The sequence below is a fragment of the Delphinapterus leucas genome, chromosome 16 (assembly GCF_059928025.1).
Source record: "Delphinapterus leucas isolate spDelLeu-1000000601 "Yukka" chromosome 16, BTC_Dleu_Yukka2, whole genome shotgun sequence".
In the NCBI taxonomy this organism is placed as follows: Eukaryota; Metazoa; Chordata; class Mammalia; order Artiodactyla; family Monodontidae; genus Delphinapterus; species Delphinapterus leucas.
In genome coordinates, this window is record NC_143144.1 from 81,801,951 (window position 1) to 81,824,799 (window position 22,849).

Sequence of the window (22,849 nt, forward strand, 5' to 3'; positions counted from 1 at the left end):
GACTGGGAGCTGTAGCTCCCAGCTGCTGTCCTGTATCAAGAGATAGAATTGGACTGTGTGTCAGTAGCCCAGGAAAATATCAAAATTCAGAATTCGAGGTAAGTTTTACACTGAGTGCACGTCACTTTTGTACCATCCTAAAGTTGAAAAATCTTAAGTCGAACCATCCTAGGTCGAGGACTGTCGGGGGTTCTTGTGATGTCATTTAACCTTTTGCTCAATCTCCTCTATTTTCTGTAAACTGGAATTTAGGTCTAAAGTCTCGAATATACTTTTTTTTTTTGATTATACTTTTTAGTTCTGCGTGACATTATGTACTGTGACCATATGCCTGGAACATCTGCTACTGGATCAAAGGGGCAGCAACTGGATGCCTCACTGCAGACCCCGTACCTCCTCTTTCAGGTGGCAAACAGTCTGTGGTTAAGCCGCTTGATGAAGTGTGTAAAATCCCTGCATCCCTGTCCTACTCTCATCTACTCACCACCCTTCCTCGCCAGATAAACGTGTCCCCCTCCCCCATTCACTGTGTCTCTGGTACCTCCGCCAGGCAAGATTTTGTTGAATTATCTCTTGAGTTTGCATTGTGAATATGGAAAATTTTTTCAAATTAAAAAAATTAATTTAAATTTTCTTTCTTTTTTTTTTTTTTTTTTTTTGCGGTACGCGGGCCTCTCACTGCTGTGGCCTCTCCTGTTGCGGAGCACAGGCTCCGGACGCGCAGGCTCAGCGGCCATGGCTCACGGGCCCAGCCGCTCCATGGCATGTGGGATCCTCCCAGACCGGGGCACGAACCCGTGTCCCCTGCATCGGCAGGCAGACTCTCAACCACTGCGCCACCAGGGAAGCCCTAAATTTTCTTTTTTAAAAAATATTTATTATTTATTTGGCTGCACCAGGTGTGCGTGCTTCTCATTGCGGTGGCTTCTCGGGTTTCTCACTGTGGTGGCTTCTCTTGCTGTGGAGCATGGGCTCTAGGCGGGCTGGCTTCAGTAGTTGAGGCTCGCGAGCTCTAGAGCGCAGGCTCAGTAGTTGTGGCGCATGGGCTTAGTCGCTCCGCGGCATGTGGGATCTTCCCGGACCAGGGATTGAACCCATGTCCCCTGTATTGGCAGGCAGATTCCCAACCATTGCACCACCAGGGAAGTCCCTGCACGGGATCTTTAGTTGAAGCATGTGAACTCTTAGTTGAGGCATGTGGGATCTAGTTCCCTGACCAGGGATGGAACCCGGGCCCCCTGCATTGGGAGAGCAGACTCTTAGCCACTGGACCACCTGGGAAGTCCCAATTTTAATTTCCAAAAATTAAAACTGTAATATCAGTTATGCTTTTTCATGGCTCCATCGCAAGATTCTGCCTTATCTGGGGAGGGGGGTCACTAGTCTGAACTCCCACTGATGCCTAGGACTGGGGTACTCAGAGCCACAGTGCTCTTGGGCGGGTCACACCTGCAAGCACGGCAGAGATCCAAGTCCTGCGTGATGCCTGGGAGGTATGGCTGAGCTCCGTGGCCCAGCCACGTCAACTCAGGAGTTAAAAATGCCAACTCACCATAACCACCCAGGGCTCGTGGAATTGGAGATGGTGCCAGTCTGGAGCTCAAGCAACCACAGGGCAAGGAGCCAGGGCCCAGACTCGATTTGGAGCTGCAAGATGAGACCACTGTCAGAGTCCGGCAGGGAACGCCGACAAGCCGCTCAGTGCTTCAGGGACAGTGGCCAAACATCGCAATAATGGGACCAGAACTTCACTGTCTCCAACACATGGTCTGTGGTCCATCTGGAGTGTTAAAATTCTGATTTAGAGATTTATTTTTATGAGTGTCTTACAAAAGTATACAAATCCCACTCCACATTTATTTATCTATTCAGTGGGTCACCTTTATCAGGGTGAAAGTGGAAACTGCTCTAGAAAATGTTAACCATGATGTTATTAAGCAAAAAACCTGGGGGCAGCATCAGATGAGGAAACCAAGCACAGCTAGAGAATGTCTTACCTGTTCAGCAATATCTTCACCTTTGATCCTCAGAAGAGCTGCGTGAGGTTGGTATCATTACCCCTAGTTTATAGGTAGGGCTCTCAGAACCCTAAGGCTTACAAGCAGAAAAGGCTAGAAATGGAAGAACGGTCACACAGCTGGCAATGGCAAGGCCAGGACTCTGAGATGTGCGTGGCTCTCAAGCCCCTGGTCTTTCACTACAATACGCCATCTTCCCCAACATGTAGCCATACAAGCAAAAGTAAAATTGCGCACAAGAGAGATCAGCATCACTAAAATGTTTTCCAGGTTTTCCTTGCAGAATTCCAAGTTCCTAACAAGACCTAGAAGGCCCTTCTACTGCAGGCCCATTTCTTGGCCCTTTTCCCCTGGCTCCCTGTGCTTCAGCCACAGTGTACTAGAAGTTCCTTGAAGGATTTGTGCTCCTTCCCACCCCAGGGCCTTTGCACATGCTGTTCCCTCTGCTAGTCTCTGCTTTTCCTTAAAGTCTTGGCTTTCTCTGTTTTCTCAGGGAAGCCCGTCCTGATTTGGAGTCGGTCAGGCCGACATGTCATTTGTCTCAGAGTGCCCTACTTCTCCTGTACAGCACTTTCACTGTGCTTCTCCTTCAAGGCTCCGAGTCACCAGGCCACGGGTTCAGGGCCTGAGCTCCTGAGGTTTCTAATTTCTACAGGAGGTTTTAAGTGTGTACATGAGGTTGTGTGTGATTGGAGCTCAGTCTCCTTCCTTCTGTGGGACCTAAGTTCCTTATCAGTAAAACAGGGCCTGCAACTTTCTATAAATCAGTGGTTGATGTCCGTGAACTCTCAAGTCTCATATTATCGTCTGTACGTAGGAGGTTGCCTCTCAGCCACCCAAACTGACAAGCTCTTAGGGCATTCTCAAGTGTTTAATTAATTTATATTCTGGGTGGAACGTTGAGATTTCCCTGTCTCAAAGTGGTCCCAAGGACAGGCGACGGGCATTCTCTACAGCAGAATGGTGGCCTTCCTGGCCTTTCCTAGGCCCTACCAGCCCCTTCCCCAGCTCTGCCATCCAGCGCTGTCCCTACCCCACGGGGCTTTCCAATCTTTTCTACCTTCCTTCGTCCGATCCTTGAAGGCTTTCAGGCCTACTGCCTTGTCACTGGCTCTTGGGGTCATGAGGAGGCGACCAGCCAGTTAATATTCCATGACACCAAATTTACTCCATTTTGTGGGCTGTCTTCATTCTGAAGCTGTCTCATTCCTCCTTTTCTTGGTTTTGACCTATTCTTTTCTGAAGTTATGGTAAAAATAACTGTGTGTGTGTGTGTTGTTATAAGTTTTTCCTTGGAGAAATCTGAAACCCCATCTTCTACTGCTGTGGAAAACACAACAGTCTGAGAACTCGTACAGGGTGAAGAGCACGTTCCTAAGAGGCCAGCGTGTCTGCTCCAGACCAGGCCTGGGGGTTCCTCTCCAGGCCAGCATCTCTTCCCCTCTTTCCCCACTTCACAGACCTTGAGTCCTACTCAGCTAGCAGAAGTTTCTGGGGGCCCAAGGAGGCTGAGGTCTCTGGGCCCCAGCGGGGCCTTGCCTGCCTTTCCCTCTTGGCCTCTCCGGGTAAAGGCACTCATTCCACACTCCAGCAAGAGGTCACCTTCCCGGTAAGCGCTCCCGGCCCAGCACTGCACCATCTCCTGCCACCAGCCTTGGGTGTCCCTGCTCAAGCACTAGGAGCCGACCCACCTCTTGTTATTCTGCTCATCACCTCCCCACCCCTGGCTTGGCTAGTGTGGTGCTCCTAGCGCACCTTGGCACTGGGTAGGTGCTCAGTTAATGGTTGTCAAATGAATGAATGAACCACGTGCTCTGGGAAGGCTCCTCCCAGGGAGCCTGCGGGTTTGCTCGGCTCCAGGCCTCTCCCCCCAAAGCGGAAACTGAGTTGGGGACATCACATCACCGCGCGCCAGTCTAACCAGGGGCTGTTGCAAGCCACAAGCTTCACAAATTGCCAAGAATCCCCCTGCCCACCTGCCGGCCAGGGCGCACCCCTCTCAGAGGGGTGTATGACATCCAGCCCCCGGGAGAGCTCCGTGGACAAGGGGGAGACGACGCCCCCGCGGGGCTGCTCCTCGGGGGGTGGGGTCGCGGGCCATGGCCCCCCGCCCGCCGCCGTCCCGCCTCCCGCCGGCGCTCCCGGCCTTTCCCATCCGGCCCGCGACGCTCCGCCCGCCCCGCCCCACATGACACCGCCTCCGCCGCAAACTTTTTCCACCCCATCCTGTCGCGGCTCGAAAGGAATGGAAAATGGCGGCCTAGGAGCGGAGTTTCCTGGCGGAGCGGCGGCGGCGGCCTGGGCGGCGGGACGCGGGCGGCGGCATGACGCGCTGGGTGCCCACCAAGCGGGAGGAGAAATACGGCGTGGGTGAGCACCTCCCGCGCGCCGCGCTCCGGGCCGGCGGGGCGGGGCGGGGGCGCCCGGGAGCCTGTTGCCGGCGGCCCGGGCGGCGCGGGCGGGACGCGGAGGGGCCGCGGAGGCCGGGAACCCGCGTCCCCGCCCTGCCCGCCTGAGGGTCCGTCTGCGGGCACTGCCCCCTCGGACCCCGGGCGCACGCTGTTCCCGCGCCCGCTCCGGAGCCCGCGCGAGCCGGGCCGGGGACACGCGGGGGTGGGGGGAGGCTTGTGTCACTTCCCGAGGGTGTCCCCTCCGACATCCAGCTCTCGGGCGGGCACCCCGGCGGCGGAGCCTTCCAGCCCCCGGGGCTGTCCCCGACGCCTCGACCCCAGCTGGGCCGGGCCGGGCCGGGCCGGGCCGGGAGGCCCCGGCGGCATTGTTCGGCCGCGCCTTTTTGCTTTTCGGATGAAGTTGTGGTCAGTGTCTGCGGCTCCGGGCGGACAGTTTCAAGTTGCAGCGACCAGAGCGAAGAACTGTGCTCTCCCCCGGTGGGAGGTGGCGTGTGCGACCGGGGCTGGGCGATCGCGCCGCCTGCCGCTCGGTGGTCCTGCCCTGGACGGCGCGGGACCCTCGGAGACCAGCGGCCGAGCGCTCCAGGGTCCCCGGCGCCGGGAGCGGGTTGCGAAGGGCGGGGCCTGTTTTGGCTCCGCTGTTCTTTGTCGCTTCCTGGGGGGAGTAGGGAGGGTCGGCTGCAAGTTTACGTTTCGGACCAAGTACACATTCCAGAGTCGGAGGCTCTCCTTAGTGGCAAAGCAAGCAGCCCCCCAGGCCCCGTGCGCCCTGCCGCCCTCCTGGCGGGGGTTGGTAGCCTGGCCTGCGGAGGCCTGTGGGTGCTTGCCTTCTCTTAACTTGCGCACCGGAGGCTCTGTCTGGGCCCGCGGCGGGTCTCCCCCTCCGCACGGCTTCTCAGTTGGCTTCAGTCCCTCTTTCCTCCTGCTCCGCGATCCAGAGGCGTCCTTGACCACCTCTTCAGCCAGGCTGCACTCTGCCTGACTTGGAAGGCCTTTTGTAGCCTTGGCCTCCCCTCCGAAGCCAGGTGGTGCCCTCCTGGGGTTCCAGACCCGGCGGCCCGCCCCGCCCTGCCCTCCCGACCCTGAGCCTTTGCGGGGAGCAGCCCACTCCCACTGCTGGTGTGGTTCGGCCCTCCCACTTTGGGGAAGCCTGGGTGGTTCTGGTCCCAGGGCTCTCTCTTTTCTTTCTGTGATGCTTCTGTTAGATGCCAGGGACGTAGAGTGGAGCTGGCCTGGACATTGGGACGGTTGTAGGTCCCCTCTGGGACCGCAGGGGCTTGTTGCACAGGTGGCGCTGCTTCAGGACCACTGTGGCTTAATTCCCTTCCCTCCCCTGTTTTAGAGATGAGGCTTCCGAGGCTCAGGCACATCTACAAAGGCCAGTAGCAGAGCTGGACTTCCGAGTGCAGCTGAGTTTGTAAGCAGCGTCCTGTGGCCATTCAGGTGGTTTCAGCCCCGAGAGAAAGGTCCTCATCGATCCACATTGGATGAGGGAGGTTTGGATGTGGAGATTCCTGCTGGATCAACTTCGGGTGTGGGGCGGCATTGGGGGGGGGCGTCTGGGCTGCAGTGAGCCTGCTGGGATGCTGTGTGTGAGGGGAGGGCTGAGGGCAGACCCTCAGGGAACGCAGTGCTTAGAGATGGAAGAGAAGCTGGAGCCCTGGGGAGAGGCGGGGGCCAGGCGGGGGCAGCAGAGCCCAGCACTCCTGCTCAGGACTTGCCCTCTCAGTCCTGTGTGGTGGGGACTGCTGTCCCTCCCACTTCTCAGAGGCAAAGGACAGACTAGCGCCACTAGTAAGTGCTCCATCCTGAAACTGAACCCTGGTGGTGGCTCTGGAGTTCATGGTCACCCCACCGTGCTCACCAGGAGATGGGTGAGGGACCTCTCTTTAAGGTCGCTTTGATACCCTTGGCTCCCAGGGTGACCTGGATGGTGTCAGTGAGAACCCTGGAGGTGTCCATACCTGTGGAGTGACTTGTGTCTCATGACCAAAGGGAACATTCACAAGTAGAGACCCACAAGCAGGGTCTCCCCGCTGGGGAGGCAGCTGTGGGCGTGAACGTGGTTGTGTCCTTCCCACGGTAAGTCACATGCCTTCCAGAAGCTTTGCTAGCACTCACGGCAGTGCCTTCTAACATCACACCTTTGGCTAATACTTTGGTTTTAGGAAAACTCCAAGTTGAAAAGTTTCCAGAGAAGAAGAGTATCCTGGAGGTTTTGGAACAAGTTCTGGGAAGAATGTGAGTGGTGGTCAGGCAGGGGAGATGGGAGGGGGTCGTCCTGCCTAGTTTCACCAGGTGGAGAGGACGAGACAGCACAACTCTTTCAGCAGCAGGAGGAACTTTAAATAACTGGACCCCCTGTCGGGGAGGGCGCGCAGGCCTAGAGCTCGTAGAGTTCCCGATTTGGGGCAGGGGAAGCCTAGGGCGCTTGAGTCAGGCTGCCCTCGTGTCTGGGAGTTTGCCTGGGGAGGATCCCGCTGGTTCTCAGGGAGTGGGCTGGCTAGGAAGATGTAAGTGTTGGATGTAGGGATTCATTTCCACGAGTTTAATTCCTCTTTCTGCCGAAGGAAAAATTACTGGAGATCCCCTTTACCAACCACAGCGTTTTTTGGGGGGAGCCTCACAACAGGACTGTGTTTCCCTAGATGGGCCCTGGTGGGTCTGTGGGCGGCCAGGCTTCCACCCGGCCAGTGACTTGGCCCCTGAATGAATCACCAGGGGAGAGAAAATGGTAAAACTCCATATCATTTGGAAACATGAATCACAGCTCATTGTTTGCAAGTACTTAGAATCTGTTAGAAGCATTGTTTGTAAATGAGACACTTCAGTTATTTATTTACTTTGTGGAATCGGGAAAGGAGTAAACAGCTGATCTGTTGCCTGCTCAGCAAAGGCAGGAAACGGCGGGGGGGGGGGCCCATTCATGGTGCCGGGGATGGGTCACCTGTGAAATTGACCAGCCTGTTAATTTCTCCCCTTGGGCTTGAGTTTGGTGGGTCAGTTTTTACAGACCTGGGTTATTAACACGGACATGAACTTTGACCTAGCTGTCACACTGAGGGGTTGGACCAGATGAACTTTCCCATCATCCCCCAACTAGGCAGAGTCAAAACGTCCCAACACCAGTAAAATTGTGTTCATGGGGATCCTGTTCTTCAGATGAGGTGAAAAGATGCAGCTGTCACATCTGAGGCTGGCGTGCTCACGTCTCAGTGACGGCATAGAAGGCAGAATAACGGCCCCCCAAGTGTCCAGGATGCGTGAATGTGGCGTGTGACACGGCAGAAGGGACTTGGCAGATGAGATCACGGCTGTGAACCCGAGGTGCAGAGATGGTCCCGGGTTAGCCACGTGGGCCCCCAAAGCAGAGGACTTTCTTTGTCTGCTCGCACAAGAGAGATTTGGCAGAAGTGGAGTCAGAGCGATTCCGAGCCTGGGAGGGTTCCATGCCCGGATGCTGGCCCGGAGATGTCGAGGTCCACTTGCTACCAGGCAGAGGCCTCAGGGAGCTGAGGTTGGCCCCAGCTGACAGCCAGCAGGGAAATGGGGACCTCAATCCTGCAATTATAGCTGGATTCTGCCAGCACCCCTGAATAAGCCTGGAAACATTCATCCTTGAGCCTCCTGTGGATTGCAGCCGGCCAGCACCTTGACTTTGAGACCTAGAGCCACTGGGTGTCTGACCTGGAGCACAGTGAGATAATGAATGCAGGTGGTTTTCCACTGCCAAGGGTGTGATGATTTGTTACGGCAGCAATAGAACAGGAATGGAGGTGGTGTGGAGAGCAGCCTGGGCGAGACTACGGTTCTCTTTCCACCCTTTAGCTTTGCTAGAGGCAGATTGAACGAACACCGGTGACCTCAGCGTGCCCTTCACTCTCCACTCCAGGCAAACCTCAAAAAGGGGATGTGGGCACTGGCACCGAGACATCTTTAACTTCTGGCTCTTAATTGTTATGTGGCCCTTGAGCAAGTTATTCCTGCTTTCTTAGCCTCAGTTTCCTCATCTGGAAAGTGGACCCAAGCCTGCCTACTGCAAAGACCGGTGGGGATTCACTGGGATAATGTCCTCAGAGCACAAAGCCCTGAGATCAGCGTTTGCGATAAGCCAGGTACGCCATGGAGCGGTGCTTTTAGTAATTTTTTATTTAATAAAGCTTAGTTTAGAAATGTAGTGACAAGTGATTTCCTGTTTGGATTTGACAGTCACGGTGGCTGGAGGGATGCTTCTCTTCCAAACTTGTTGTCTTAATGGTGTGTTTTGCCCCCATATTAGGGGGATGTGACATCTTGCTTGGTGTTAGGGATTGTGACGTGTGTGTTCAGATTAGCCCTGCGCGATGATAATTGCTAGGAATGGTGTAATATCCAGTAAATTTGGGAGTGTGAGAGTTGCTGAGAGGCCCTCTTTGTTGCTTAGAGTAGCAAGCAAGCTGCTACTTTGGGGGAAGAAAAATTTGATTTGATTGTAAGTAAATAGAAATGCAGACGTTTTCATTCATTGGAGTTGCAGAAAAATGAAATTAAGGCATATTATATTTCTGCAAACCTGATTTTGCTTTGGAAACACTATAAACATTTTAAGTTTATTGTAGTGCCAGTGCTGGCCCAGAATATCAGACGTCTTATCAGGATTGTCTTAGCGGGTGTGAACGGTTCTTTCTCTTGTTCTCTTGTGACCTCGGAGGATGCAGGTCGTCCAGCCGCGGAGAAAGAAACAGGCAGTGTGAGCCCTGTGCTGGGTACAGCTGAGGAGCCGCAGTGCCCGAGGGCATCTGCCATCTCTCTGTCTCTCCTCTCTTTTTCTCTTTCTTCCCTTCTTCCCTTTCCCCCTTGTTCTTTCCTTCGTTCACTCCTTGCTCTCCCTTTTTTCTTCATTAACTTTGAATTTTCAGATAATTACAGACCCAACAGTTGTAAGAAATAGTACAGAGAGACCCTGTGTACCCACTACAGTTTTTCCCCAAGGTTATATCTTGCACAACTGCAACACACGGTATCAGAACCCGGATATTGACATTGAAGAAGATACAGAACATTTCCATCATCCCAAGGACCCCTCCTGCCCTTTTGTTGCCAAACCCACCTCCCTCTGCCCTTCCGCATCCTCCCTGGCAACCATTAATCTGTTCTCCATTTCTGTAATTTTGTAATTTCAAGAACGTTACATGAATGGGGTCTTGCAGTATGTAACCTTTTTGGATTGCCTTTTCTTGCTGAACATAATTCTCAGGAGAGTCATCAGGTTGCTGTGTGTATCCATGGTTTGAAGGATGCCTGGGTTTTGGCTGTTACTAGTAAAGCTGCTGTGAACATTCACGCACAGGTTTTTGTGTGAATGGAAGTCTTCATCTTCTGGGATAAGTGCCTAGGAATGCAGTTGTTGAATGGAAAGGTAGTTTGGCTTTTTAAGAAACTCCCAAACTTTTCCCGAGCGGCTGTGCCATTTTATGTTCCCACCAGCCGTGTTGTGTGTGTGTGTGTGTGTGTGTGTGTGTGTGTGTGAGAGAGAGAGAGAGAGAGAGAGAGAGAGAGAGATCCAGTTTCTCCGCATCCTAGTCGACATTTGCTCTCGTCCCCTGCGTCGGCAGGCGAACTCCCAACCACTGCGCCACCAGGGAAGCCCTCATCAAAAACTTTATCAGCCTTTATCCTGGCCTGTTTGCTGTTTACAGTCGCTGCTGCCTTTCCTCAAGAGTGTGATACACAATTTAGATGCCATCTTGCTGATTTTGTTTAACTTACATGGATACGTTAGGTATACTTTTAGGTATAAATGTAACTATTGTGATTTCCGTCCTGAATTAGGGTTGCCTAGCTGCTGTAAACAAACAGCCCCACCGTTTCACTGGCTTCATACAATGAACGTTCCTTTTTCCTTCACGTCACAGACCACGTGGCTGGTGGGGAGCGGCCCGGGAGCTCTGTTCCATCAGGTCATTCAGGGACCAGGGTGTCTTCTATCCTGTGGCTCTGCCCCCTGCCAGGATCTTGGGCTCCTTGCCTTTTAATTTCGGGGTGGGGGAAAGAAAGAGATGAAGGCTAGTTCACAGGAGATTTCTTCCCTGCCAGGGCTGGAGGTGGTGCCATCCTTCTGGTCACATTCTTTTGTTTAGAGCTCCGTCCCTGGCCAGCATGTGGGATCCAGAAATGTAGTCTTGCTGTGTGCCCTGCAGGAGGCTGGTGTGGAGCTCCTCCGTGTGTTTTCCATTGATCAGCAAGAGCTGTGATGGACCGGTTAGCAACATGGGCATTGAGCAAGGGGTTGTAAGATCTCATACCTTTTAGTCCCTGAGAATCCTTTGGCGGAACAGATGGCCAGACCCCTACAGAGATGTGAAGAGATGTGAACGGGGACAGATGCCGCCTTTTTCTTTGAGGTATATTCCACTACTTATGTCCCGTAGATTTCAGGATGTTCTTTGCTGTGTACTTAATCCAGATGGCTGCTGGGGTCAGGGGAGTGGACCCTTGAGCATAAGGAAAGCTCTCTAAATTGGTCATCTTCGTATTTGTCGGCAGTTCCTATTCTCACCACCCTAAAATGTATGCAGCACCCCAGACCCCATTCCTGGGTCTGTTGAATTCTTTTGACCTCAGAAGATGGTTACTAAAGCCTGCTAGTGAGAACTGTGTCTGCTTCTAAGCGTTAGCCTTTGTTTCTTTGTTAGAATGGAGTCTTCATTTTCTTTTTTTTTTTTAATAATTGAAGTACAGTTGATTTACAATGTTGTGTTAGTTTCAGGTGTACAGCAAAGTGATTCAGTTAATATATATATAATATATTTATAGAAATAAAGATATATTCTTTTTCAGATTCTTTTCCATTATAGTTTATTACAAGGTGTTGAATATAGTTCCCTGTGCTATACAGTAGGTACTTGCTACTTATCTGTTATATATATAATAGTTTGTATCTGCTAATCCCAAGCTCCTAGTTTATCCACCCCCTGCCCCCCTTTCCCCTTTGGCAACCATAAGTTTGTTTTCTATGCCTGTGAGTCTGTTTCTGTTTTGTAAATAAGTTCATTTGTATCACTTTTTAGATTCCATATATAAGTGATAACATGATATTTGTCTTTCTCTGTCTGACTTATTTCACTTAGTATAATCTCTAGGTCCATCCATGTTGCTGCAAATGGCATTATTTCATTCTTTTCTGTGGCTGAGTAGTATTCCATTGTATATATGTACCACCCCTTCTTTATCCATTCATCTGTCGATGGACCTTTAGGTTGTTTCCACGTCTTGGCTGTGTGAACAGCGCTGCAATGAACGAACCTTCATTTTCTGAAATAGCATTTGACTTTATGACCAAGCAGGCACTGAAACAGGCTGTAAGGGTAAATCAGTCAGAACTGCAGTAACTTCAAGTGATGTGAGGGGACTTGATGGCGTGGGATTTTAAAGAGCGCTGGACCAGGAGCCAGAAGGCCTGGAGTCCAGGCCTGGGTGCAGCACTTAGTGCCACCTTACTGACCTCCCCAACCTCAGGCCCTGCACGGGGCCCTGGGAGAGTCCCAGAGCCTGTGCTCACCTCTCAGCTGCCCGCGAGGAGCTACAGGGATCACGTGTGCGGGAGAGCTTGCAGCCAGAAAAAGTACCGCTCGGATTCGCTTACTGGGTGGGTGTTAACTTCCTATAGAGAAAACACGCAATTTCTGGTGATGGTTTTCTTGACTTTTGATTGGAAGAGGGCAGTATGGCCTCGTGAGCTTTCCTTTTCCTAAAGTTTGCTAATTTTTATTTTATTTGTTACAGACAAGTTGTCTGGCGATGGACTGGCATCATGGGCAGGTGAGCATTCTGAATGAGCTGCTCACCTGGGCAGTTGAACCTGCGTGTAGGTAGAGAGGAGGAGTGATGGAGTGATGGCGTAATTGTGTCCCAGCTTCAGGGATGAGCACAGTGGTCCTCAACCACAGGGAATTAGCCATAGAAGAAAATGGTGCCTTCAGACAACCCCTTCCTCCCTCCCTCCCTCCCCCCCTACCTTCCTGTTTACTTGACAGCTTTGTTCCTAGACCTCGAGGATCCAGAGACACCCCATGTCTCATCTCCGCTGGATTTTTGCCATTAAGTGAATTACTCAAAACTCTGCGGCGTTCGGCATTTTGGGGTTTGCAGGCATGTGGATCTGTTCGGTTCTTTTTTCACGTTCAGTTTGTCTTCTGAGAGTGTGTCCTCCATCCCAGCTCTCGAGGTCTCTGATCAGACTCCCGAGACCATGGTGGCTGCCGCCTCCTTGGCAAGGGCATCCTTTAAAACGCCCCTCCCGGCCTTCTTGGCCCCCTTTCCTGCTGCACTCCTGTCCCACCGGCTGCCTGGCTGGTCCCGGGTCACGGTCTGCAATTTCCTGCCTCAGCTCCATAGGGTCTGTGCCAGATCCGGCTCATTCCCCCCTCCCGGCATTGCTGGGCTGCCGAGCCCTTCCGGAATTGACCGTCCCCTGTGTTGCCAACCTCGGGCTGCGGGACAGGGTTGTGTGAGGGCTAAGGCCCCAGGGAGAATGGTCCTCAGTCCCCAGGGCCTGGGAGTCTTGAGGGACAAGGGAGGGGAGTGGTGGAGAGAGCGTGGGGAGGGGGCAAGCGGGCCCTGGGGTCAGGGAGTCAGGATTGAGGAGACCAGAGGCCAGCCTCCCCCAGATCTCACAGCACTCTGGTTTCCCTTCTTAATTTCATCAGCCAGAGTCTCGTACAGATTTGGCTGATAGAGCAGTGGTGCCCAGCAAGGGGTCCTGAGCAGCTGGCCTGAATATGGGGGAGGGAACCTGTCTAAGGCTCAGTGCCTTGTCCCTCCAATATTCAGCGACATCCCTGCAAAGAAGGTACTTTGAGTGGAGGCTGCCCGGTCTAGGACCATAGTGCTGGGTCGGGATGCCCCTGGGCCTCTGAAGCCCGTCTGCCCCAGTTTTACTCACTTGTCGACCATGGATGACAGTAGTTTCTGCCTCACAGAGTTGCTCAAGGGTTAAATGGGCGAATTCATGTAAAGCAGGTTTTCTTGACCTGTGTACTAGTGGCATTCTGGGTTGGATCTATTTTGGTCATGGGGGGCAGCCCTGTGTACTGTGGGTACTTGGCAGCATCCCTGACCTCCATCCACTAGATCCCACTAGCAATCCTCTCCCTTCAGCGGTGCCAACCCAAAATAGGTCCAGACATTGCCACCTGTCCCCCTGGGGGCCAGATGGCTCCCACTGGTGTCAATAAAGTGCTGGGAGTCACCCCCAACTCCTAGTCAGCACTCTGTAGTTGTTTACTGTAGTATTGTGACTGTGTTGTTAGAAGCAAAGTCTTTGCCGCATATTTGGGACGAAAAGTTAGAAACCTGCAGGACTTGTTTCCCGAGGGGTGTGCTTTGGGCAAGGGGACTTGGAGGAGGAAGCCTAAGGGGGTTGGGGGAGGGGTTAGCGGGGCACCTGGGCTGTCTAAGGATGTTCAGGAGACAGCTATGTTTCTTCTTTCCGAGAGACAAACAGCAGTTTTGAGGTCATGTCCTGGGAAAAATGCACAGATTACCAGGGGAATTATGGTCCATCCCCAACATTCTGTCTAAGAAATATCATTCAGGCTGCCCACAGACCTTCATAAATACAGGAGGCCAGGCATTCGCTCTTGGAGTTTTATTTGCTGGAATAAAGGCACTTATCAAGACTCCATTCCCCCCCCCCCCAAATAATAACTTATTTTCTTGAACATAATTGGCTTAACCAGGGGCAAATAATGATTTAGCAGGAGGGAAATGTGATTATTTTTCTTCCAAATTGATGTGCTTCTATTAACTTCACAAGATTAATTTTCAAGTCCTTCTAACAACATCATGTGTGTTCTACTGCCCGTTTTTCAAAGGTAAGAATGCGTTTTGGTCCTCCAGGCGCTGTGACCAGGCTGCCAAGTTTCTTCAGATGGTTCTTGGGGGGTATTGCTTTGAGGATCAGCCTGGAGAGGCCAGGGCGAGGGAGAGGTGGGGACGGGAACCCCTACTTGGGACTCCCACGTATAACAGGGAAGAGAGCTTCCTTTGGTTGACCTCACTGATGTCTGGTGGTGTTTCCATACTGAAGTTCTGGCACATCCTACCCTGTGTGTTCTGGCGGTGCCACAGTGCCTTTGTGCATGCTCTTCTGGCTGCCTGGAAATGCCCTTTGTTTATCTTCCATCTGTCAAGCTTTTCCAGGCTCAGCTCAACTTGTAAACCTTTCTTTTTTTTAATTTAATTTATTTTATTGAAGTGTAGTTGTTTTGTTTTGTTTTGGTTTGACCACACCACGAGGCGTGTGGGATTTTAGTCCCCTGACCAGGGATCGAACCCATACCCCCTGCAGTGGACCGCCAGGCAAGTCCCACAGTGTAGTTGATTTACAGTGTTGTGTTAATTTCTGCTGTACATCAAAGTGATTCAGTTATACCTATATACATTCTTCTTCATATTCTTTTCCATTATAGTTTATCATAGGATATTGAATATAGTTCAGTATACCGTATACTGCTATACAGTAGGACCTTGTTGTTTATCCATTCTGTATATGATAATCCCGAACAGCCAGTCCATCCCTTCCCCACCTCCCCTCCCCCTTGGCAACCACAAGCCTGTTCTCTATGCCTGTGAGTCTGTTTCTGTTTTGTCAATAAGTTCATTTGCGTCATATTTTGGAGTCCACATGTAGGTGATATCATATGATACTGTCTTTCTCTGTGTGACTTACTTCCCTTAATATGATAATCTCCATCTGTGTTGCTGCAAATGGCACTATTTCATTCCTTTTTACGGCTGAGTAGTATTCCATCGTATATACAGACCACATCTTCTTTATCCATTCGTCTGTCAGCGGACACTTAGGTTGTTTCCATATCTTGGCGATTGTAAATCATGCTTCTGTGAACATTGGGGTGCAGGCATCTTTTCGAATTAGAATTTTCTTCGGATACATGCCCGGAAGTGGGATTGCTGGATTATATGGCAACTCTATTTTCAGTTTTTTGAGGAATCGCCATACTTTTTTCCATTTACATCCCCACCAACAGTGTAGGAAGTCAACTGGCCAGTCTTCCTTGATTCACCCGGCTGCACGAGGGGCCCTTCTGCAGGCTGCTCTCTGCAGTTCCGTAACATGCTTCTGTCTGTGGGCGCCGTTGGTGGACTCCTCCTTCATGTCCCCTGCTGGACAGAGGGCCCCTGGGGACAAGGGCTGAGTTGTGTTCCTTCCTCTGTTCCCTGCACCTGTGTGGTCCCTGGCACATCTTGTTGAGTGAAGGTGAAGGGACAGCTAGAGTTCATCTCGGCAAAGTATCAGGAGCTAATTTGAAAGCTGTGAGTGTGTGTATCTAGGTTATTACAAAATATTGAGTATAGTTCCCTGTGCCATGCAGTAGGTCCTTGTTGGTTCTCTATTTTATTTTTATTTAATTAGTTAATTCATTGATTAATTTATTTTGGCCGCCCTGCTCGGCATGCGGGATCTTAGTTCCCCAACCCAGGATCGAACCTGCGCCCCCTGCAGTGGGAGCCTGGAGTCTTAACCACTGGACTGCCAGGGAAGTCCTGATTATATCTATGTTATATATAGTAATTGCTAGACTCTTAAAGCCAAAAGCACAACATTGTCTTGGTTTTCTAATTGAAGGACCAGAGCTGTGAGGGTAGAGCTGGGCTGGGATCCTCTGTGGCAGGCCCCCTTAGAGCTTTAATGAACACAAGAGGCCTTGGAAGTGCTGGGAGTGGGGGAGGGGCAGGGAACCTTGAGGGAAAGGTTAAAACCAGTGATGCAACAGAAATCCAATTCTGTAGGATTCCTGCCTCTTCAACCGTGTGTTGCCTCCAGTTGAAAAGAAAATAAAACCTCCATTTTACAGTTTTCACCTGACCAGTAGTTACCAGTGGGGACCATGTGTGATCAAGGGCTCGAAAACATTTGCACAATTTCCCTCTTCGACCGCTGTGATTTACAGGCAGGCACTTAAAGGTGGGATTAACGTGGAATGAGCCTTCAGAGTGAAGAATCTAAGTGCCTGGGAATAAAGTAGCGGATAAAAGTGTTTCTTAAGGACAGAGTTTTAATAATCATGGCATAAATAGTATAGCAGTAGTTACTTACATTTTTGAAGTCGATATTTTATTCACCTAACAAAGTCTGCCACTTACCTGCAAATACATGCAGCGGCTTTGCAGACGTGCTTTAAATGTGTCAGCCTACAAGTTTTGGACCAGCTTATAAAATTTTCATTGGGCTTCCTGCCTTTGTCACTGACTTAATGATGATTCCTCTCGTGGCTGGCATTGCATCACAGCTGGAAGAAATGGAATGGTGGTGTTGAATCTTGTTTTCATTTTTTTATGAACACTTCTTGTCTCATACAGGCCACCTTGCTGGGCAGTGGGCCATTTGCCCTCTGCTTATGCTCTAAAATACTTTTAATTATGCGCACGCACACACACACACACACACACACACACACAGCTGGCTGAAATCCTGGCATTACCTGGTCCAGCTTCTCCACTTTACTCTTCTTCTTACCTTTTCTTACCACTCGGGATTCATGGGTACATTTCTAAACATAAACACGTGGCAGAGTATATGTGTCATAGCTGCACCCATATGGACAACCGAAAACCTCGAAGGGCAGGAGAGACCAAATGAAGTGATGTTATTAGAAAACCTTTCATGGGACCCTTCTAGAGCAGGGATGCTTCCAATTTCTTCCTTTTCTGAGATGACAAGTGGAGGGAATACCCAAAAGTTCAAGTAGAGATGACTTTTTTTTTAATTGAAGTATAGTTGATTTACAATGTTGTGTTAGTTTCAGGTGTACAGCACAGTGATTTAGTTTATATATATATAATATATAAAGTATATATATATATAATATATATAAATATATATATAGAATATATATGGGACTTCCCTGGTGGCGCAGTGGTTAAGAATCCTCCTGCCAATGTGGGGGACACGGGTTCGAGCCCTGGTCCGGGAAGATTCCACATGCCACAGAGCAACTAAGCCCGTGCGCCACAGCTACTGAGCCTGTGCTCTAGAGCCTGCGAGTCACAACTACTGAGCCTGCATTCCTGGAGCCTGTGCTCCGCAACGAGAGAAGCCACCGTGATGAGAAGCCTGTGCGCCGCAACGAAGAGTAGCCCCTGCTTGCTGCAACTAGAGAAAACCCACATGCAGCAATGAAGACCCAAGGCAACGAAAAATAAATAAAATTGATTCTTTTTTTTTTTGAATCACTTGGCTTTTCTTTTTTTTTTTAAATTTATTTAATTTTTGGCTGTGTTGTGTCTTCGTTGCTGCACGCGGGCTTTTCTCTGGATGCGGCGAGCAGGGGCTACTCTTCATTGTGGTGCACAGGCTTCTCATTGCGGTGGCTTCTCTTGTTGCAGAGCACGGGCTCTAGCTGCGCAGGCTTCAGTAGTTGCGGCTCGCGGGCTCTAGAGCACAGGCTCAGTAGTTGTGGCGCACGGGCTTAGTTGCACCGCGGCATGTGGGATCTTCCCAGACCAGGGCTCGAACCCGTGTCTCCTGCATTGGCGGGCGGATTCTTAACCACTGCGCCACCAGGGAAGCCCAATAAAATTGATTCTTAAAAAAAAAAAAAGAATATATAAAAGAATATATTTATTCTTTTTCAGGTTCTTTTCCATTATAGGTTATTACAAGATATTGAGTATAGTTCCCTGTGCTGTACAGTGGGTCCTTATCGTTTATTTTATATGTAGTATCGTGTATCTGTTAATTCCAAATTCCTAATTTATCCCCTGCCCCCCGCCCCCCCCCCACACTACCCCTTAGTACAGATCACTCTTAACAATGGAATGAGATTTTCTTAAACTGCCACTTCTGGTGACTGAAATGAGCGCCATCTTTATCACAGAAGTCACGGAGAGCCCAGGAGTTGGAGGGGGTGGCTGACCTTGCTCTGGAGTACCGGCCTTATCGGAGGAGCTGTCCCGTGACATCAGCGGGGAGCTCCGTGACTGGAATCAAATACTGTGGCAGTTTAATTAATTATTTAATTAATCAGTCTATCTGTTTATTCATTTATTTATTTTTCAAGCTTTATTAAGATATAGCTGACATGCAGCGCTGTATAAGTTTCAGGTGTACAGCGTAATGATCTGACTTACATCGTGAAATGATTATCACAGTAAGTTTAGTGAACACCCGACATGTCGTATAGATACAACATTAAAGAAAAAAAAAATTTCCTGGTGATGAGAACTCTTAGGATTTACTCTCAGCCACTTTCATGTATCACATACAACAGTGCTAATTATATTCATCACGTTGTACATTCCATCCCTGGTACTTATTTATCTTATAGCTGGAAGTCTACCTTTTGACCGCCTTCCTCCGATCCCCCTCCTGCACCCCTCCACCTCTGTGGTAATTTTAAGTCAAAGGTTAAAAAGTCATTGGTGACCAGTGGCAGCCCTGGGAGCGTGAAGGCCTTCCGAGGATTGGGGGCCTGGCCAGTGCTGATGTGACTGTCCTGTGTCTGACCAGGCTGGGTGCCCTCTGGGGGAGCCGTCAGGGAGGCTGTGTGCCTGTAGCTGTTAGAATCCTACCACGCAGGACTAGTAAAATGGAAAACCTCCCAGAGGGGCTCTCTCTCGGCAGGGATGTGATGTGGGGTGTGTCTGGTGTGTGTGTGTGTGTGTGTGTGTGTGGAGGCTGGGCGGTTGAACTAGGTAACAATGAGATTCTTCCATCCCCGAAATCGAGCCCATGGGGGAGGCACTTGGCATGTATTCAGACCCCCGGATTCCTGTTTGAGTTTGGGCTGGTTACGTAACCTCTCTGAGCCTCAGTTTGCACATCTGTAAAGTGGGGATAATAATAGTACCCACTTCCGATGATTGTGGAGAGGAGTGACAGGCTAAGTGTCAAATGCTTAGCACCCGCTAATCACTTACTACTTGGGAACACCATCCTCAGCACCACATAAGCCTGAAAATGGACCCCTGGTGACAAAGCCACCTTTGTTTAGTGTACTTTAGTCTTCTGTTTAAAAAAAAAAAAAAAAGAAAAGATTAAAGATTACAGAGCTATTAAGTAGAAGCATGGGATTTCCACGTATATTACTTGATGTTTGTTCTCGGTTCTAAACTACTTGCAAGCTTCAGTCTGAATTTAGATATCCAGGAAAAGTAGACAAAAGAAAAATAATTAAACTTTGAAAAACAACATTTTCACAAAAGTATTTGCATATATTTACATATTAACTTGAGGAAAACACAGTTCCTGATACTTGCAATATCCTGCTTGGATCCTTTAATCCACATTCTAGGATGGAAGGTGGAGGATGTTGTGGGTTAAATTGTATCCCCCCCCACCCCCCCGCAACCCCTATTGCCTCAGACCGTGATTTTATTTGGAAATAGGGTCGTTGGAGATACAATTATCTTATTAGGTAAGATGAGGTCATCCTGGATTAGAGTTGGCCTTTTATTCAAGATGACTGGTCCTCAGAAGAAGAGGGAGACCCCGGAGAGATGACGTGAGGACAGAGGCAGAAATTGGAGTTAAGCTGCCAGTAGCCAAGGGGCACCACGGAACGCCTGGGGCTACCAGGAGCTAGAGGCTGCAAGGGAGCACCCTCCCATCAAGGCTTTGGAGGGGAGCACAGCCCTCCCCATTCCTTGATTTTGGACTCTTGCACTCCAAAACAGTGAAAGAATAAATTTCTATTGTCATAAGCCACGAGGTTTGCAGTACTTTGTTGTGGTGGCCCTAATACAGAGGATTAGGGCAGAGATGCATTTGAGAAACAGGTGAAAGGGAGTCTCTGGTCTCCATTCAGTGAGGAAGCTCATGGTCAGAGACCTTGTGTCCTGGTATATTTTGCATCATCTTTTTAGAAGATTGTCTGGAGACTAAGGTGGTGACTAATGTGCAAACGTGTGATACAGTTTGTAGGTTTTTGCTCTCTCTTTCATTTGCTTTTTTCTTTCAATTTGGATGTGATGTAGAGTGTCTTGGGCAGAACTTGAGGCAAATAGAAAATGCCTAATAAACTACCATCCCTCCCAAGGGTGAAGCTCTGAAATGTGCATGGAAGGTTCTTCTGGTTGGCAGCTGGCTCTTTAGTTGGCATCTGAGAGGTGATCTCTTTCTTTCCCTCCAGAGAGACCATCTGAATTCCTTCATTCATTGCTTCATCATTATAAGTAGACATTGAGTCAGAGCTTCCATGGAAGACACCCTTCTAGGTGCTGGGGACTCATTGAAGTACAAGGCAAACGTAGTGTGTGCCCTCGGGTTGCCCACCCTCGGGTTGCCCACCATCTAGTGGGAAAGGCGGACATGGGACCGGGTGGTTACGATGCTCGGAGTGAGCGCTCTCTAAGGGTGAGGGCGCCTACTGTGCAGGTGGGGGACCCCTACCCAGGGGCCGGACAGCCTGGGAATGCTGGCAGGAGCAAGTATCATTTCTAGAGACCCAGGGCCTCCAGCAGGTACCCCGGGGAAGAGACGGGACACGTGGCCTCAGCAGAGGGAACTGCATGTCCGAGCTTTGGAGTTGGGATGAGTGGCTTGTTGGAGAGGCTGAAAGAATAAAACATGAACAGAGTGAGGACGTTCCCTGGATTCAGAATTTAAAACAGAGTGAGGTGATGGCCTCCAAGCCCCAGGTGGAAGGAAGGAGGCTAAGGAAGGGAGGGGGAGCATTGGACCCCTTTCCCTGGCTTTCAGCCGTGATCCATTGCCAGAGCTGTGTCCTGGGCAGATGGCTGGGCTCTGCCCCCAGGGGCCTCCGCAGAACCTACTGCCTGACTTGTACATTTGTCTGGCATTATTAAGCCTCCAGCCCCCAGTTTACTAGAAACTCAGGAGAAATGGGCTTCCTTTCTTCCATTTATAAGCATTATTTTGCAGTTGCCGCAGAGCCACGATTGCCCTGAGCCAGAAGGGTTTGATCTATTGAGTCTAGACTGGTATTGTGGTTAAGTATTTAATCAGGTCACCTTCAGAAGCTTGGCTGTAAGCATTTAATCTCTGGAAGCATTTTCATATGTCTCGTTTGAGGGTGGCGTCTCTGTCCGGAAGGACCACAGGGAAGGCGGAAGGAACCAGGTTTGCAGCCATGTATAGGTCTGTCAGGCACAGATGAAAATCCATGCAAGTTTATTTGCGTCAGAATTGATTCTGCAGCTCGTTGTCAGGTCCTATTATGGGCTGGATGGTTGTTGGGCTGAATCCCAGAGGGGTAAGGGACCGTTTGCACTTGGACCGAGCTGGGGGTGAATTCTGGCTATCCGCCTTGCTGATTGGGTAATTTTTAGAATTTACCTTACCTTCCGTGCCGTGGAGGGTGAATTTGCTCCCCTGTAAACTGGGGGTAATAGCAGTTGCTACCCTAGTGTTGGCATGGATTAAAAGTCGACACCCAGGTCATGCTGTTATTTATTGGAGTTGCTCTCAAGAGTCTAGGGTGACAGTTACAGCGATCAGGCTGCAAAGTGTTTGCCCTTGGCCTTGAAGGGGTCTGGTGCTTGGTTGTGGGCGGTAGGCTGTCTGCGAAGCTTCACCGAGGACTCCTGGTGGGCCTCGAGGATGCTGAGGTTGGGAAGGGAAGCACAGAGGGAGCACCTGGTGGCGGGGAGCCCGTGGGAGGTTCTGCCTGGGCTGCAGCATGGGGTGCGGGGGAGAGAGGACAGGCGCCAGGCCAAGGGCTTGCAAGCCAGGTTAGGGGGTGGGAACTTGGTCCTGAAAGCCGCGGGGGCGGGCGGAGGGGGGAGGCAGGCAGGGCAGCACGTATGGCACAGTTGTCAGTTTATGAATCAGTGGCAGGATTTACAAGAAAAGTGATGTACTGGGGGTGAGATCCACATAATGAACCATTAGGCATGATATGGTGAACAGTTCAGTGGCATTACTACACTGACAGCCTTGTGTAACGTCCTGCATCTAGGTTTAAAAACATTTACATCTTTCCAGAGTAAAAGCCCTCACCCATAAAGCTGTTTCTCCCCCTTCCCTCCTCCTCTGAGGCCCCCTGGCAGCCGCTAAATCTGTGTTCTGTCTCTGTGGATTTACCTATTCCGGATCATACAATATGTGACCTCGTTTGTCCGGCTTTTTTGGCTTGACATAATGCTTTCGAGGTTCATCCACATTGTAGTGTGTGTCAATGCTTCATTGCGTTCTGTGGCTGAAGAGTATCTCATTATACGTATCTATACCATGATTTGTTTCTCCACTCATCTGTTGAGGGATATCTGGGTCATTTCCACCTTTTGGGTATTGTGAATAACGATGCCATGAACACTTAGGGATGAGTATTTGTTGGAACGCCTGTTTTCATTTCTTTTCGGTACCGACCTAGGAGTGGAATTGCCGGACCATATGGTAATTCTGTGTTTAAATTAGTTGCAAGATTCTTGGACATAACGGCAAACGCTGGCTGAGCA

The 22,849-nt window shown here is 50.4% G+C and overlaps 1 protein-coding gene across 1 annotated transcript in view; it reads left to right on the plus strand.

Annotated features, from left to right (window-relative positions):
* Positions 1-4,191: 4,191 nt before the first annotated feature.
* DOCK1 (dedicator of cytokinesis 1) overlaps positions 4,192-22,849 on the plus strand; it is a 527,459-nt gene continuing 508,801 nt past the window's right edge. Inside the window, exon 1 of the mRNA XM_089898353.1 lies at positions 4,192-4,384. Coding sequence (XP_089754479.1) covers positions 4,207-4,384 — 178 coding nt within the window. The 5' untranslated portion in view covers positions 4,192-4,206. The remainder of the gene's footprint in view (positions 4,385-22,849) is intronic.